Here is a 16,567-nt window from a genome sequence, read left to right as displayed (position 1 = left end):
TTTGCCCTTAATTAATATATATGACATTGATATTTTGGTATATTGAATCAATTTTTCATTCATGGGATAAATCCCATTTGGTTGCCAAATTTGGTTGTTAGTATTTGGTTGAAGATTTAGGCATCTGAATTCATCAGGGGTTTTGGTCTGTCGTTCTTTTTTGTGATGTCTTTTGTTTAGTTTTGGCAATACTCATCTTACAGAGTTAAGTTAGGAAGCATTCTCTCCTATGTCACTTTTTTGGAATAATGTGAGGAATGGGTATTCAAGATTTTTTGTATAACCAGTGAAGCCTCCTGGGCTTTTCTTTGTGAGAAATTAAAATTCTAATTCAGCTTTCTTAATTGTACAGGTCTATTTAAATTGTTTGTTATTAACTGAGGGTTGATGGGGGTGGGAGGGAGGGGAGGGTGGGTGATGGGTATTGAGGAGGGCACCTTGTGGGATGAGCACTGGGTGTTGTATGGAAACCAGTTTGACAATAAATTCATATATTGAAAAAAATTGTTATTGAATCTGTTTTTTGTAGTTGATGTCTTTCTAGAAAACTGAAATTTCATCTGTTTTGCTGAAATATACTTGTTCATAGTTTTTTATTTCTTCTGTGAGGTTGGTAGAATGTCATTGTTTGATTCCTGATTACACTAATTAGAATCTTCCCTCTCCCTTGGTTTGTCTAGCAAAAGATGTGTCAATCCTCTTTATCCTTTCAAAGAACTAACTTTGGATATTGATTTTTTTTTCTATTTTACTACTTTCTATTTCATTTATTTCTGCCCTAGTCTCTATTTATTACTTATACTTGATTTAGTTTAAGTTTTTTTTCCCGAAAAAACTTTAGAAGTGTTAAGTCTTCAGGTAGAACATTTTTGACTTGAGAATATCTCTTTATGTATAGACATACACTATAAATTTCCCTCTTTGGATTGCTTCTCCTGCATGCTCTGTTTCATACTGTATCTTTTCATCTCATTGTGTCTTCTGTTTTCCTAATTTCTTCTTGCATTCATTCTTAGTATGTTCACCTTCCACATTTTTGAAATTCTCACATTTAAAATTTATTGACAGATTTTTTTTTTGTTTTTTTTTGAGGTATAATTGATGTACAACATAAGTTTCAGGGGTAAAAGATAATGTTTCAAATTTGTTAACTTTATTTTGGTGATCATTTCGCAATGTAAACATCTGTCAGCACACATGGTTACAGAATCCTTAGGATTTTTAAGATTTCTAAGCAACTTGATGCTGTATTCCATGCTGTACATTACACCTCTAGTTCTTATTTTGTCACTGGATATACCTTTTGACTGCCTTCACCTGTTTTGCCCTTCTGTACCCCCACTTCTGGCCACCACTAATCTTACGTGTCTTTGAGGCTTTTTTTTTTTTTAGGTTATATGTGTAGGTGAGATTGGTCTTTTCGTATGTATTGGTCTTTTTCTGACTTGCTTCGCTTAGCATATTGCTTTTGAGGGTCCATCCATGTTGTTAGAAATAGAAATTTCCTTTCCTTAAGGCTGAAAAATATTTTCTTGTGGATGTGTATACCACATTTCCTTTATCCAGTCATTGGTTGGTGGACCTTGAGATAATTTATCAGTTCTAGGTGGTGATGGTCTCCCTCTCATTTCCTCAGGGCTTATTGTTGCTGTTGTATGTGACTTTGCTGGTCTATTTCAGTGATGTTCCCCTCCCCCTCACCGCCATACCAGGTGAAGTCTCTGAAATCACTTCACAGAGGGTGCAATCTTGGGCATGGATATAGTCACCCTGGAATGACAGTGGTTTTAGTAGGATTCTTTTTGTCTTTGTTTTGTAATCTCTTACTGTCTGTCTCTGATATCACACCCAACTGATAAAGTCTATTCATTGCCTGCAAATTGCTTTCTTTTTTCTTTTCTTCCTTATTTCTTCCTCTATTTCTTTGTCTTTCCTTCCCTCGCTTGACAATGCCTGAGTTATAAAATGTTCTACAGTGTGATTCAGTTACACTTTGCCTCCTCTGCAGTGGTAGTTTTTGAGGCCAATGTTGGAAGTTTGCTGTGATTTCATGCCAGCTGCTGTTACCTGGCTCTTTCCAAGGTGTCCCTGGTAAACTAGCTTGCCAACAGTTTAGCTTTTTTGCTCCCTTGTAGCTACCACCCCAGTCTAAATAGCTTAGTGTGATGATCGTCTTTGTTTTTTTTTTTTTTTTTTTTTTTTTTTTGACAGTGGACTAAGGTTTCAATTTGCTCAGAGTCAGTTCCATATAAGGTGAGTTCCCTTTTGGGAGAGATTGATAGCTCTGTTCTTAAAGCCTGTCTGTCCCTGAAAAATCCCTGTACTGCTACTTGAGTAGGGGGTGGGGGGCATGATGTCTTGTTTCTCTAAGTGAATCTTCTATTTCACAAGTAGGGTGGTGCATGGAGACATTCAAAGACTCTTGTTATTCTTCTGGTGTGAAAACTCTGCCCTAAGTGAGATTGGGGGTTAAGGCTATTCATGCCCCAATATTCATTGTCTACCTACTGTGCCTGGGGTAGATAATCCATTCACAAGTTGTGGCTATGTGGTTGGAAGGGAGTCGGCAATCTCTTGTCAGCAGTTTCCTTAATTTAGCCTCTATGACCTGGGGCTGAATGGGATGGGAAGTTCTAACACTCTGCCTTCCTTCTGGAAGGTAGTGGGAGAGGGAGCCCCATCTTTTCATCCATACCACTCCGAGTGGAACTTCAGTCACACTAAGCTGGGTGGATTATTAAGGAAGAAATAGATCTTGCCTTGAGTACCAAAAGCTCTCTCTCTTTAGCAAGATTTAGTTGATTTTCTTAAAAAAATGTTTCATTTGCTGCATGCCCTTCAAAGACTTTAAATGGTTGCAGTAAAATACTTTCACTACTTTGGCTGGAGAGAGAATCTGGTGAGGTCCTCTTGCTCACGCTTTGTGTTTCATGTTGTATATTAAATACAATTTTTGCTTCATGGCCTCGTATAGAAGATTATTTGTCCATAGTTGGAACGTAAATAGAACTTTTCATGTAAAAAGTTGTGTGTGTGCTCACACACGTGTATGTGTTTCTCTTGCCTTCTAACCTTTACTGACAGGTGTTGGGCTTGAGGACTTGGGTTTGCTCCTTACTGAACTTGCACCTACTTGGACATTACTGCCTTCTCGTCAGCCCTGGCAATGTGCTCATTTTTGCTTTTATTCCAAGGTTCCAAATTTCTACTTAAGTCTCTGGGAATTGTGACAGTTTATAAACTGTCTACTTGGCTCACACATTAGCTTTTATTTTCAGCCAGTCTCTTGGATTTTATAAGCCAGTTTACGGACTATTTATCTTGCACAAATACTAGTCTTCTCAAGTCCAAATTTGTTGGTGTATCAATTTGATGGCCTGCAGTATCTGTGTATTAGTCACGTGGAAGATAGGAACTTGCGGAGGAGGTTTGGTTAATGGCCTACCACAAGAACTATATTTTAAAGCAGCTTCTCCAAAGCACTTGTCTGGGAATGACTTTCAAGACTATGATGAAACACTTTTAAAGATAAAGGGGACAAATTGTCAGATATGAAGGTGTCTTTTTGTAATGTTTAGATGCATCTATAAATGAGACAGTTTAATTAGAACTATTGAAATCAATGGCTACTTTACATGAGGGCACATTGCACTGAGATAGTTTGAAGGGAATTTTTTTTTTTTTTTACAGGAATTAGAGTATGGCATAAATTCATCGTTACTCAGGTTGAGTCTCATTTTGTCCTTCTTAGGAGATAGGTCTCTTTCCTTAATTATCTGTGTTTAAGGTAAATCTTTTGAAAGCCCGCTAAGAAATCATGATGTGTCATCCTTCTCTAGTTTTTCCCCATTAATTCTTCTCCTTCTCTCGTTCATGGAACAGCCACTTGTATCTTACCATTCTGATCTAGTATAAGACTTACATGGCTAGTGATAAAAAACAAATACGAACTTACAATGGAAAAGAGTATCTGTACCTCTTACTTGGAACTGTAATATTAAGAAATAGATTTTTTGATGTGAAATACTGTTTTATTAACCAAATTAACACTTGTTCAAATATTTTCTTGAGGTTGCTTGTTAAAATTAGAAATAGAACCTCTCAAAAATAAGAGAGAAAGTTGAGAGTTTGATTGTGAAATGTGCTCTAGGTGAAACAAATGTTAATTGGATCTCTGTTTGTTTTTCAGGCAGCAGGAGCAATTCGACCTCTTGTATCTACTGTAATCAGTCCGTCTGCTGATGGTTGCTTAGACCATTCACTAGAACGTGCCAGACACAGAGCAAGTGAAATGCCACAGGCTTTTCTATTTGATGTGATCTATGAAGCATATCAGCAGGTAAGAATCAGGGTTTCTGAAACCTGTGTTGGGGGTCTGTAAGAATACTTGTCTGTTTGGAGATTTGTTGGAAGAACTTGGGTGATTCCATGTATAGCTGGGCTCATGGTTAAAATGGACAACAGTGAAGTACGGACGATTCACAGCTGGGTCATATGAGAAACACATGCAGAGTCTGGAAGTATACATGTGTACTCTGAAGTTCTCACCTTCCCCTGAAGGGTCACACAGAGCACTCCCTTCCTCGCACCAGCAATGAAAATTTAGCAACATGTGTGTGATGGTTCTTCTCAGGGAAGACCATCAGAGCCTTAGTGTCCAAGGTATTTATTGGGGTTGGTCATATAGGGATCCTCTGCCTTAGCATGTATAAAAATTCCAGATTCCCAGAAGGAAGGTAGCTGTCCAACCTCAACCATATTGTTTATGCAGATAGTCTGAGCACAGTGAGCCATACTTAGTGGTTAACTGTTCAGTGAGAATACTGCAAGATCCAATTTCCCATATTGAGGTGGAAAAGTAAGGACAGCCGTTTTAGCCCTGTGTGATAAATTTCCTGCACAGCTATACTGATACCTTGAAAATTTCAATTAACAAAATAACTTCTTTTAGAATCTCACATAACTCATTCATGTTTAGATGATTCAGATTACCTTTTTGTTTTTCATGTTCTAAAAATGTTTTGGGACCCGTATAAGTTTTACTGGCTTTTATTGCATATTGATGGATTAAATACTTACTGAATATTAGGTATTATGCTTATCAGAAAATACCCCATGAAATAAGTTATAACTACAGTAACTCATTGCTTGACTGATGTTAAATAATCTATGAAGAGTAGTTTGAATAGATGGACTTTGAGGAATATGAGGTACTGGTAATAGGGTTATTGACACTTAAAACAGAAGAATGCCTCCTATTTCGGATAGAAGGTGATCACAAACACAATAAATTATGGCTCAATCTCCGTTGGTTAGTTTTAAAATGAGAGGATGTAAATGAGAATCCATTTTAGTGATATAAACAGTATGCCATGGTTTGTATTATTTCCCTAAAATGAATTTGGAGTACAGGAATTTACCTATATTTGGCTATTAATTATTCCAAGGGTAAGCTATTATAAATATTTATTCAAATACTCTTTTACATCCTAAATGTTGCAGAGCTAGACCACATCTGCCTTACCACCTGAAATTGTTGATCCTTAAACACTTAGAGCTATCACATGTCATTCTTCCTAGTATATTTTAGAAGATAAAATGAACATAATTTCATTTCCTCACATTAGAGAAGCATTTTTTTCCCCCAGTTTTTGCTGGAGAATTAAGTGCTAATGCACTGAGGTATTGGTTCTCATAGTGTGGTTCCCAGACAGAATCGGTATGCTTTGGAACTTGTCAGAATGCAAATTCATGGGCTCCACCTCAGATCCACTTAATTACAAACTGTGGGAATGGGGCCCAGCAATTTGTGTCTCAACAAACAACTCTGCCATGTGATCCTAATACACTGAATTTTGGGAACCACCACCCTAAGGCATTCACACCATGTAATGAATCAGACACTCTTCTGCATTCTTGAGAGAATTCAGAAAATAGTAACATGACAATAATTACGTGTGTTCTGTGGTTCAGGTGAGGAATTTTGAATTACAGAATCAGTTTGAAGGTTTTGCTATAAGCTTTTGGTTTTTCCTCAATTTTTTGGGTTTAATTATTTATTTAATTAATTTTTTATAAGTACTTTTTTTATTTTATTATTTATTTTTTTAATATGAAATTTATTGTCCAATTGGTTTCCCGACAACACGCAGTGCTCCTCCCAACAGGTGTCCTCCTCAGTGCCCATCACCAACTTGCCCCTCCCTCCTACCCCCCTTTGTCAAGTTTTGATTAAAATCCAGCTAGTTAACATACAGTGTAATACTAGTTTGAGGAGTAGAATTTAGCGACTCATCACTTAGCACAACACCTGGTACTCATCACAAGTGCCCTCCTTTATACCCATCACTTATTTAAGACATCCTGTCCAAGTACCTTCCCTGCAGTAACCCTCAGTTTGTTCTGTTTCTTGGTTGGCCTCTTCCACCCCACCCCCTTGTTCATTTGTTTCATTTCTTAAATTTTGTATATGAGTGAAATTGTGGGATATTTGTCTTCTTCTGGCTGACTAAATTTCCTTAGCTTAATACTCTCTAGCTCCTTTCTTGTCATTGCAAAGGACACTGGCAAGATTTCATTATTTTTCTGTGGCTGGGTAATACTCCATTGCACGTATGTATGTGTATGTATATGTACGTCTATCTACACGTACATACCACATGTTCTTTACCTGTTTGTCAGTCCATGGACATTTGGGCTCTTACCATAACTTGGCTATTGTTGATAATGTTGGGATAAACATCAGGGTAGGTGTATCCTTTCAAATTAGTATTTTGTGTATAATTTGGGTAAACGTGTAGCGGTGCAATTGCTGGATTGTAGGGTAGTTGTGTTTTTAACTTTTTTCAGGAACCTTCATACTTTTCTTCAGAATGGCTGCACCAGTTTGCATTTCCACCAGCACTGTAAGAGAATTGCCCTTCTTCCACATCCTTGCCAACATCTGTTGTTTTCTGTGTTGTTAATTGTAGCCATTCTGACTTGTGTGAGGTGATTTCTCATCGTAGTTTTGATTCATGTTTCCTTGACGATGTCGAGCATCTTTTCATGTATCTGTTAGCCATCGGGATTTCTTCTTTGGAGAAGTGTTTGTTCATGTTTTCTGCCCAGTTTTTAATTGGATTATTTGTTTTTTGGGTGTTGAGTTTGATAAGTTCTTAATAGATTTTGGATACTAACCCTTTATCAGATACGTGATTTGAACATACCTTCTCCCATTCATAGGTTACCTTTTAGTTTTGTTGATTCCTTCACTATGGGGAAGCTTTTTATTATGTTGTAGTCCCAACATCCCTGTTGCATGTTTAGGTCTTTCATCCATTTTGAGTTTATTTTTTTTTTGTGTCTGTGGTGTAAGAAAGTGGTCCAGTTTCATTCTTCTGCATGTTGCTGTCCAGTTTTCCTAGTACCATTTGTTGAAGAGACTGTTTTTTCCACTGGGTATTCTTACCTGCTTTGTCAAAGATGAGTTGACCATATAGTTATGGGTCCATTTCTGGGTTTTCTATTCTGTTCCAGTGATCTCTGTGTCTGTTTTTTGCCAGTACCATACTGTCTTGATCACTTCTGCTTTGTAATCCAGTTTGAAGTTAGGAGTTGTGATGCCTCCAACTTTGCTTTTCTGTTTCAAGATTACTTTGGCTATTTGGGGTCTTAGGTGCTTCCATACGAATTTTAAGGTAGACTGTAGCTCTGTGAATAATGCTGGTGGTATTAAGATAGGAATATGTAGATTGCTTTGAGTAACGAAAACATTTTAACAATATTCTTTGAATGCATGGGCATGAACTGTTTTTCCATTTCTTTGTGTCCTCTTAAATTTATTTAATCAGTGTTTTATAGTTTTCAGAGTACAGATATTTTATCTCATTGGTTAGGTTTGTTCCTACATATCTTATGGTATTAGGTGCATTTGTAAATGGGATCAGTTCCTTAATTTCTCCTTCTGCTTCATTATTGCTGTATGCAGCTGATTTCTGTAAATGGATTTTTGCATTCTGTGAGTCTACTGAATTCGTGTTTCACTTCTAGCATTCTTTTAGTGGTGTCCTTTAGGTTTTCTGTATAGAGTATCCTGTCATCTGCAGAGTGAATGACTTCTTCCTTTCTGATTTGGATGCATTGTCTGATGGCTGTGGCTATCACTTAGAGTACCATGTTAAATCATAATGGTAAGAGTGGACGTCCTTCTCTTGTTCCTGCCAGTAGAGGAAAAGCTCCCAGTTTTCCCCCATTAAGGATAATATTAGTTGTGGATCTTTCATACATGGCCTTTATGATGTTGAGGTGTACTTCCTTTAGCCCTACTTTGTTGAGGGTTTTTATCATGAATGGACATTGGACTTTGTCAAATGCTTTTTCTGCATCTACTGAGAGGATCATATGGTTGCTATCCTTTCTTTTACTAACGTAGTGTATTATGTTGATTGATTTGTGAATATTGAACCATGCTTGCAGCTGAGGCATAAATCCCACTTGTTTGTGGAGAATGTTTCTTTGAACGTACTATTGGATTCAATTTGCTAGTATTTTATTGAGAATTTTTACATCCATGTTCATCAGGGATATTGGCCTCTAGTTTTCTTTCTTAGTGTATTATTTGTCTGGTTTTGAAATCAGGGTAATGTTAGCCTCATAGAATGAGTTTGGAAGTTTTCCTTCCATTTCTATTTTTTGGAATAGTTTGGGAAGAATAGGTATAAACTCTTACTTAAATGTTGGGTAGAATTCGCCTAGGAAGCCATCGGGCCCTACACTTGTGCGTGTTGGGAGGTTTTTGATTACTGATTCAATTTCTTTGCTGGTTATCAGTCTGCAGAAGTTTTCTACTTCTTCTTGTTTCTGTTTTGGTATGTTATGTTTCTAGGAATATATGTCTTTCTTCTAGATTGTTCAATTTGTTGGCACATGATTTTTCAGACTATTTTCTCATAATGGATTATATTTCTGCTGTATTGGTTATTTCTCATGTCTCACTTGTGGTTTTATTTATTGGGGTCCTTTCTCTTTTTGGTAAGTCTGTCTAGGGGGTTATCAATTTTATTAATGTTTTCAAGTAGCTTCTGGTTTCATTGATACGTTCTTTTTTAAGTTTTTTTTAAGTTTCTATATCATTTATTTCTGCTCTAATCTTTATTATTTCCCTTCTTCAGCAGCCTCTATTGCTGTATACTACCCTCTTAGGACTGCTTTTGCTGCATCCCAAAGGTTTTGGATTGTCATGTTTCCATTTTCATTTGTTTCTATATACTTTTTAAATTTCTTCTTTGATATCCTGGTTGACCCATTAATTCTTCAGTAGCATGTTGTTTAACCTCCGTGTATTTGAGGTCTTCCCCAATTTTTTCTGGACTTTGATTTCAAGTTTCATAGCGTTATGGTCAGAATATATGCATGGTACAATCTCATTCTTGTACTTGATGAGGCTTGATTTTTGACCTAGTATGTGATCTGTTCTGGAGAATATTTCATGTGTATTTGACAAGAATGTGTATTCTTCTTTAGGATGAAATAATTCTGAATATATTTGTTAAGTGCATCCAGTCCAGTGTGTCATTCAAAGCCATTGTTTCCTTGTTGATTTTCTGTCCATTGATGTAAATGGGATGTTAAGTCCTCTATTATTATTATAAGTGAGTTCCTTTATGTTTGTTATCAATTGTTATATACATTTTGGTGTTCCAAGTTGAGGGTACAGATATTTATAGCTGTTAAATCTTATTGTTGGATAGTCTTCTTTATTGTGTTGTAATGCCCTTTTTCATCTGTGGTTACAGTCTTTGGTTTAAAATCTAGTTTGTCTGACATAAGTATTGGTACTCTGGCATTCTTGATGTCCATGTGCATGGTAAATGTCCATCCTAACAGTTTGAATTTTCTCATGTCTTTAGTTCTAAAATGAGTCTCTTGTAGATAGCATCTAGATGGGTCTTATTTTTTTATCCATTCTGATACCCTATGTCTTTTGATTGGAGATATTAGTCCATTAACATTCAGAGTTATTGATATGTTTTTAGTGCCATTTCATTACCTGTTTTGTCATTGTTTGTAGAGATTTTCTCTGTTCCTTTCTAGTCTTTCTCACTTTTGGTCTTTTCCACTCAGAGTCCCTTTTACTATTTCTTACAGGGTTGGTTTAGTGCTCATGAACTCCTTTAGTTTCTGTTTGGGAAAGTCTTTACCTTTGCTTCTATTCTGAATGATAGCCTGCTGGATAGAGTATTCTTGGCTGCAGTTTTTCCCATTCAGCATGTTGGATATATCATGCCACTCCCTTCTGGCTTGCCAAGTTTCCGTGGAGAGATCTGCAGCTAGTCTTACATGTCTCCCTTGTAAGTTAGGGACTTCTTTTGTTTTGATCCCTTTTAGGATTTTTTCTTTACCACTATATTTTGCAAATTTAACTACAATATGTGTTGCTGGTTGGCCTGCTTTTTAAAATTTTTAATGGGCGTCCTCTATGCTTCCTGGATTTGGATGTCTGTTTCCTTCCCCAGATTATGGAAATTTTTGGCTCTTATTTCCTCAAATGTTCTGTCCCCTCTTCTCTCTCTTTTTCTTCTTGGATTTTTGTAATACAAATGTTACCCAATGAGTTACTAAGTCTATTGTGTTCCATAATTTTTTTCTCTATTTTATTCAGCTTCATTATTTATCCTTCTATATCACTTATACATTCTTTTGCTTCTTCCATCCTTGTGGTCATTACATTCAGTCTTTTTTGAATCTTAGTTACTGCATTTATTTTTTAAAATTTTAAAAAAAAATTTAACTTTTTTAATTAAAAAAATTTTTTTAATGTTTGTTTATTTTTGAGACACAGAGAGAGACAGAGCATGAGTAGGGGAGGGGCAGAGAAAGAAGGAGACACAGAATCCAAAGCAGGCTCCAGGCTCTGAGTGTCAGCACAGAGCCGGTTGTGGGGCTGGAACTCGTCAACAGCGAAACCATGACCTGAGCTGAAGTTGGACCCTAAACTGACCCAGCCACCTCAGTTACTACATTTCTTATTTCTGAGTGGTTGCTTTTTAGTTATTTGATTTCTGTTGTAAAGGCCTCCCTGAAGTCATCCATTCTTTTTTTTTTTTTTTTTTTTTGTGTTTATGTATTTTGAGAATGAGAGAGCACACAGGAGTGGGGAGGGACAGTGAGGGAGGTGAGAGAATCCCAAGCAGGTTATGCGCTCTCAGCACAGTATGTGGGGCTCAATCTCTCAAACTATGAGATCATGACCTGAGCTAAAATCAAGAGCTAGATATGTACCTGACTGAACGACCCAGGCACCCCTAAAGTCTTCATTCTTAAGCCTGGCGAGTATCCCTTTGATTGTTACTTTAAATTCTCCATCAGACATATTATTTATATCTGTTTTGATTAGATCTGTGGCCGTTACTGTATCTTGTTTTTTTGGGAATGGGTTCTTCTGTCATGGCATTTTGTCTAAGCCTCTGTCTGGTTCTTTGTGTTAGAAAAGGCTGTTAACTTTCCTGCTCCTTAGAGTAATTGCTTTATGATTAAGCAGGAATATAGTGTCCAGAACCTGGCACTTGTGGGAGTATCTCTGGTGTGTGTTGCATGCCCTGTGCTCTTGTGCTTTGGCTACTCTATTCTTCAGGCCAGTCATCTGCAGCGGCTCTCCTCGCCTGCTGTGAGCATTGTTTGGTCCTTGGCCTGAATGTGGTGAGTTTTAACTAGGGGTGCTCTGGACTGCTTGTTAAATGAGACCTGATGCTACTTCCACTAGAGCTGAAGCCTTGCTGAACTCTGGTCAGGCAGCATGGTTTGTGCCAGGGGTTTCTGCTGGTCTTCTCAGGAAGGGGCCTGCCATGCTGAGACTTAGGTACACTTGCCTGAGAGAAGCAGCATTGGCAGAGCAGTTTAGCTACAAGTTTTTAAGAAAATTGATCCTAAGGACCCACAAATAAACTTAAATACATGAAATAATTTGCTCTTGACTTGATGTAATTTATTTACATGGTTTGATTTTCAAAAGCCAATAAAACAATACTAAACACTAGGGAAGAAAGTGAAAGTAAAAAAAAAAAAGGCTTGAAGTTATAAAATAAACAAAAGCAACCCCTTATGCCCCCACCAAAAAAAAAACAAAAAAAAAAAAACAAAAAACTTAACCTTACCAAAAAAGTGACCTTGTCTTTTTGATGAAAATGAATAGGTTTTAACATGAAAAAACTACTTTGAATGCATAAACTCACCCAGTTATGATTTCTATACAAGTTAGCTTACTAAGGATAAACAACATGTTTCATGGAAAAGTTTTAGTGAATATTGAATATATATTTGTTACTGGGATACAATAGTGACTAAATAGGCTATCTTTTGTGAAGGTTTTTATTTCAAACATACCTTATTAAAGCTGAAGTAAAAATAAATTGTCCAATCATTGCTCAGGACCACTATTTTGAAGAGATTCATTCCCCATCGCATATTTTTGGCTCTATATATATACCTGGGTTTATTTATAGACTGTTGATATGTATCTGCTTTTATGCCAATAGCATATCATTTTGATGACTATAGCTATGTAATGCAGTGGTAAATCAGGAAATGAATGAACCTGTGGTTTTATTCTTGCTCAAGATTGCTTTGGCTATTTGGGGTCTTTTGTGATTACATATAAATGTCAGCATTGTTATTTTTCTGTTAAAAATGCCATTGGAATTCTAAAGGATTACACTGAATATTTTGATCAGCTTAGGTCATATAGACATTTTAATAATCATACTAACCCATGACCTCAGAATATCTTAACATTTGTGTTCAAATTCTTTCATCAATGTCTTAAGATTTTCAGTGTACAAATCTTTTACCTTTGGTTAAATATATTTCAGAGCATTTTATATTTGATGCTATTGTAATTTTTTTTTTATCGAGATACTTTCTAACAGTACATAGAAAAAACTGATTATTGTGTGCTTTTTGTATCTTAAAGCTTCACCAAATTTATTTACTCACATAGGTGTTTTTTGGTTTCTGTATATAATATGTGCAAATGATAACAGTTTGATTTCTCCAATTTGGATGCCCTATTTCTCTTGCCTGATAACTGGCTAAGACTTCCAAAACTACTATGTTGAGTAAAAGTGCCAAGATTGTGGGTACCCTTGTTTTATTCCTCAATTTTGGAGGAAAAACTTTTGAACTGTCACCACTGAGTATGTTGCTAACTGTGCGCTGGTCTTATATGGCTTATATTATGTTGAGGTATGTTTCCTCTATACCCACTGTGAGAATTGTTACCATGAAAGGATGTTGAATTTGGTCAAATGCTTTTTCTGTATCTATTTAATCCTTAATTTTATTAATGTGTTATACAACATTGTTTCCCCCCCACCCCCCTCCACACACACACACACACATAAATATACTGAACCATTCTTGCTTTTCTGGGATAAATTACACCAGTTGATCATGGTGTATGATCCTTCAATGTATTGTTGAATTGGTTTGCTAATACTTGGAGGAATTTTGCATTTGTGTTCATCATGGATATTGGTGTGTAATTTTATGCTAGTGTCCTGTTTAGTTTTGGTGGAGGGTAATGCTGGCCTTAGAAAGTAAGATTGGGGGTGCCTGAGTGGCTCAGTCAGTTGAGCATCAGACTTTGGCTTAGATCATGCATGATCTCACAGTTTGTGAGTTCAAACCCTGAGTCAGGCTCTGTGCTGGCAGCTCAGAGCCTGGAACCTACTTCGGATTCTGTGTCTCCCTCTCTCTCTGACCCTCCTGAGCTTGCACTCTGTCTCTGTCACTCTTAGAAATAAACAAACATTAAAAAAATTAAGACTGTAAGTATTAACTTCTGTTTTTTATAGTTAGAGGAGGACCTTATTGATTACTGACTGATTCTCCTTACTAGGAGTCTGTTAAGATTGTCTTTTTCTGATTCAGTCATGGTAGGTTATATATTTCTAGAAACTTAACCATTTCTTTTAGGTTGCTCCATTTATTGGTATATGTTTTTTCAAGGCAGTGATTCTTGGTAGTTGTGTGTTACCATTTATAGTGTTAGATATTTCATTTAAAATTGAGACTTTTTTCTTAATAAGTCTAACAAAAGGTCTGTCTATTGTATTTTTTTTATAAACCATCTCTTTCATTGATCTTAACTATTGTCTCTGTACTCTATTTCCCTTAATTCTACTCTGATCTTTGTTACTTGTTTGTAACTTTAAGCTTATTCTGCTTCTCTATTTCTTTGTGGTATAAAGTTAAATAGTTCTTTATTTATTCCTTTTTTAAATTTTTTAAATTTTGACTTAGGTTCTTGTTTTGTAATATAGGAACTTGTCACTTCCCTCTTAGAACTGTGTTTTGCTACATCCCATAAGTTTTGCTCTGTTTATTAATTACTGGATTTGCTATAGTCCTGTGGGACTCAAGAATGCCCTGTTGGGTATCAGAGCTCTTAGGTGATTTGGGGTCCCGTCTCAAATAGCAGCTACAAAAGTTCGGGCACCCAAATAGGTGTACAGGCTGCCTCCAAGGAGATACTGGTGACTTGATTTTACTGTTAGAACAGTCCAGAGGAGGGACCAAAGGAAATGTGTCTTGGCTTCCCCAGTCCACAGAGAAGAGCAGCCACTCTGTACAGGTGTGCTAAATTAGAAGCCAGATCCTTAGTCCTTAGGCATAGCTTATAAAGTTTGCAGTGAATTCTTGTCTTCCGTTGTCCTTGAAATGACTTGTTTTCTTCCCTCCTCCACACACTGCCCCCACCCCCAACCGCCTCCTGCCCTGCTTTGATTCCTAAAGGGATAGCTGCAGTTCATGTCCACATGTCCACGCCTATTTGAAGAAACTGCTGTTTAGTTTGCTGCAGCCCTCTGGGTCTTGTGACCACAAGCCTAATGGACTTGCAGAGTTAGGTGTCTCAGGATCCTACCTGTACTATGGGAATCTTAAAGTTGGAGTATAGATACATGGTAAAAACCCTTGCTTATCAGGGAGAAGCTGTTGAGTTGGGAGTTTCCTCCTGATTGTATGAGGCTGTTTTGGGTTGGGGATGTTTAGGATGAGTTTTCACCTTTACTTTTTTGATGTAGGCATTTTTTCTTCTTTGCCTAGTGTGTAGAAATCACTCAGCTGGGTTCTAGATGGGTTTCAAAGGAAAGTGCTTCTGGTGTGGCAGTACATCTGTGAGAGGAGGGAAATTGAGGAGTCTCCCATGTTGCTTTCCTGTTGGACTTCCTCTGTGAAGATTGCATCCTAATAGGGGAGACAGATGTCGACTAAAGGACACTTTTAAAAAGACAAAATTGCAACATTCAAATACAAAATGAGCACATGAAAATTTTTTTCAACACATGGAAGAGCCAGTATGATGTTAGTATTCACTCAGAGGACGTTCGAAAAGTTAAATACGTGTAGGCAGCTTAACAAGGTCTGTTAGCATAAGATTACAGGTTGGATGAAAAATTGGTTTATGTCTCACCAGGTCACATACTTTTCGTTTTTTTTTTTCCATTTTACTTAAATTATTTATATCACTAATAGGAGAAAAATATTGATGTTAACACTAACTTAAGACTGTCTTTTAAAAAAGTGAAATAAGTTCTTGAAAAATAGTCCTTGGGTGGCTTTTGCCGTACTTCCACATTCTGGATTTTTTTTTTTTTTCATAATGAGAGAATAATCAACTACATGGTAAATCAAATAGTGATAAATGTTTAAAGAGAAAAGTAGGATAGAGCTCCAGGGGTTGGAAGTTGCTGTTTCCTATTAAGTAATCAGACTGGTACTCTGGGAGAATGCGAAATTCAAGGCAAGATCTGAAGGGAATGAGTCATGCAGATAAATGAGAGTACAACATTTCAGATACAGGACACAGTGTAAGAAAGTCTGGCTATGCAATAGTGATGCTGGTAGGGAGGATTGGGAAGGGATGTGGTTAGAGAGTATTTGGGTCCCATAGCATGTAGACCCCTAAAGGTTATGGCACAGACTTCAGATTTTACACTGAAAGAGAATAGGACTTATCCTGTCAGTTGAGGCAGAATAGATTGTATAAGGGAAAGAAGGGAGGAGCTTTTGTGATACTGAAGGCAAAAGGTGGTGATGATTAATTGGACAATTGAGATGGTAGACAATGTGATATGAAGTGCTTATGCTCTGAATGCTTGAAGGTAAAATGAAGAGTATTAGCCAATGGATTGTATGTGGGGTTTCAGAATAAGAGGGGTCTTAGATAAAGGCGTGATCTCAATAACTAGAAGGATACAATTGCCTTTATTGAGATGGAGAATGTTAAAGGAAGAGAAGGTTTTGTGGGAGCTGAGGAAGAGTTTAGTTTTGATACATTAAGTCTGCAATTTCCTTTAAGCACCTTAAAAATGTCAAGGAGATAATTGGATACAAATCTAGAATTCAATGGAGAGGTCCAGATAAACAGTTGTCATCATGCAAGTATTGAATACCTTGGAGTTGATTTGAGATTATAGAATGAGGGGGTATAGACTTCAGTCTGAACCCGGGGGCAGTCCAAGATTATCAGGTTGAGGAAGTATGTAAGTTTTCTATTGCTGCTGTAATAAACTACCACCAACTTAGT

The 16,567-nt window shown here is 36.9% G+C and overlaps 1 protein-coding gene across 1 annotated transcript in view; it reads left to right on the top strand.

Annotated features, from left to right (window-relative positions):
• CRPPA (CDP-L-ribitol pyrophosphorylase A) overlaps positions 1-16,567 on the top strand; it is a 332,224-nt gene that overhangs the window by 35,663 nt on the left and 279,994 nt on the right. The window contains exon 3 of the mRNA XM_047096860.1: positions 4,190-4,339. Coding sequence (XP_046952816.1) covers positions 4,190-4,339 — 150 coding nt within the window. The remainder of the gene's footprint in view (positions 1-4,189; positions 4,340-16,567) is intronic.

This window comes from Lynx rufus, unplaced genomic scaffold (assembly GCF_022079265.1).
Source record: "Lynx rufus isolate CCGP_SWC_20201006 ecotype Redwood Valley unplaced genomic scaffold, mLynRuf1.p SCAF_4, whole genome shotgun sequence".
NCBI classification, from domain to species: Eukaryota; Metazoa; Chordata; class Mammalia; order Carnivora; family Felidae; genus Lynx; species Lynx rufus.
The sequence above is the reverse complement of the archived record's forward strand: the minus strand, read 5'-3'. Positions and strand labels throughout refer to the sequence as shown.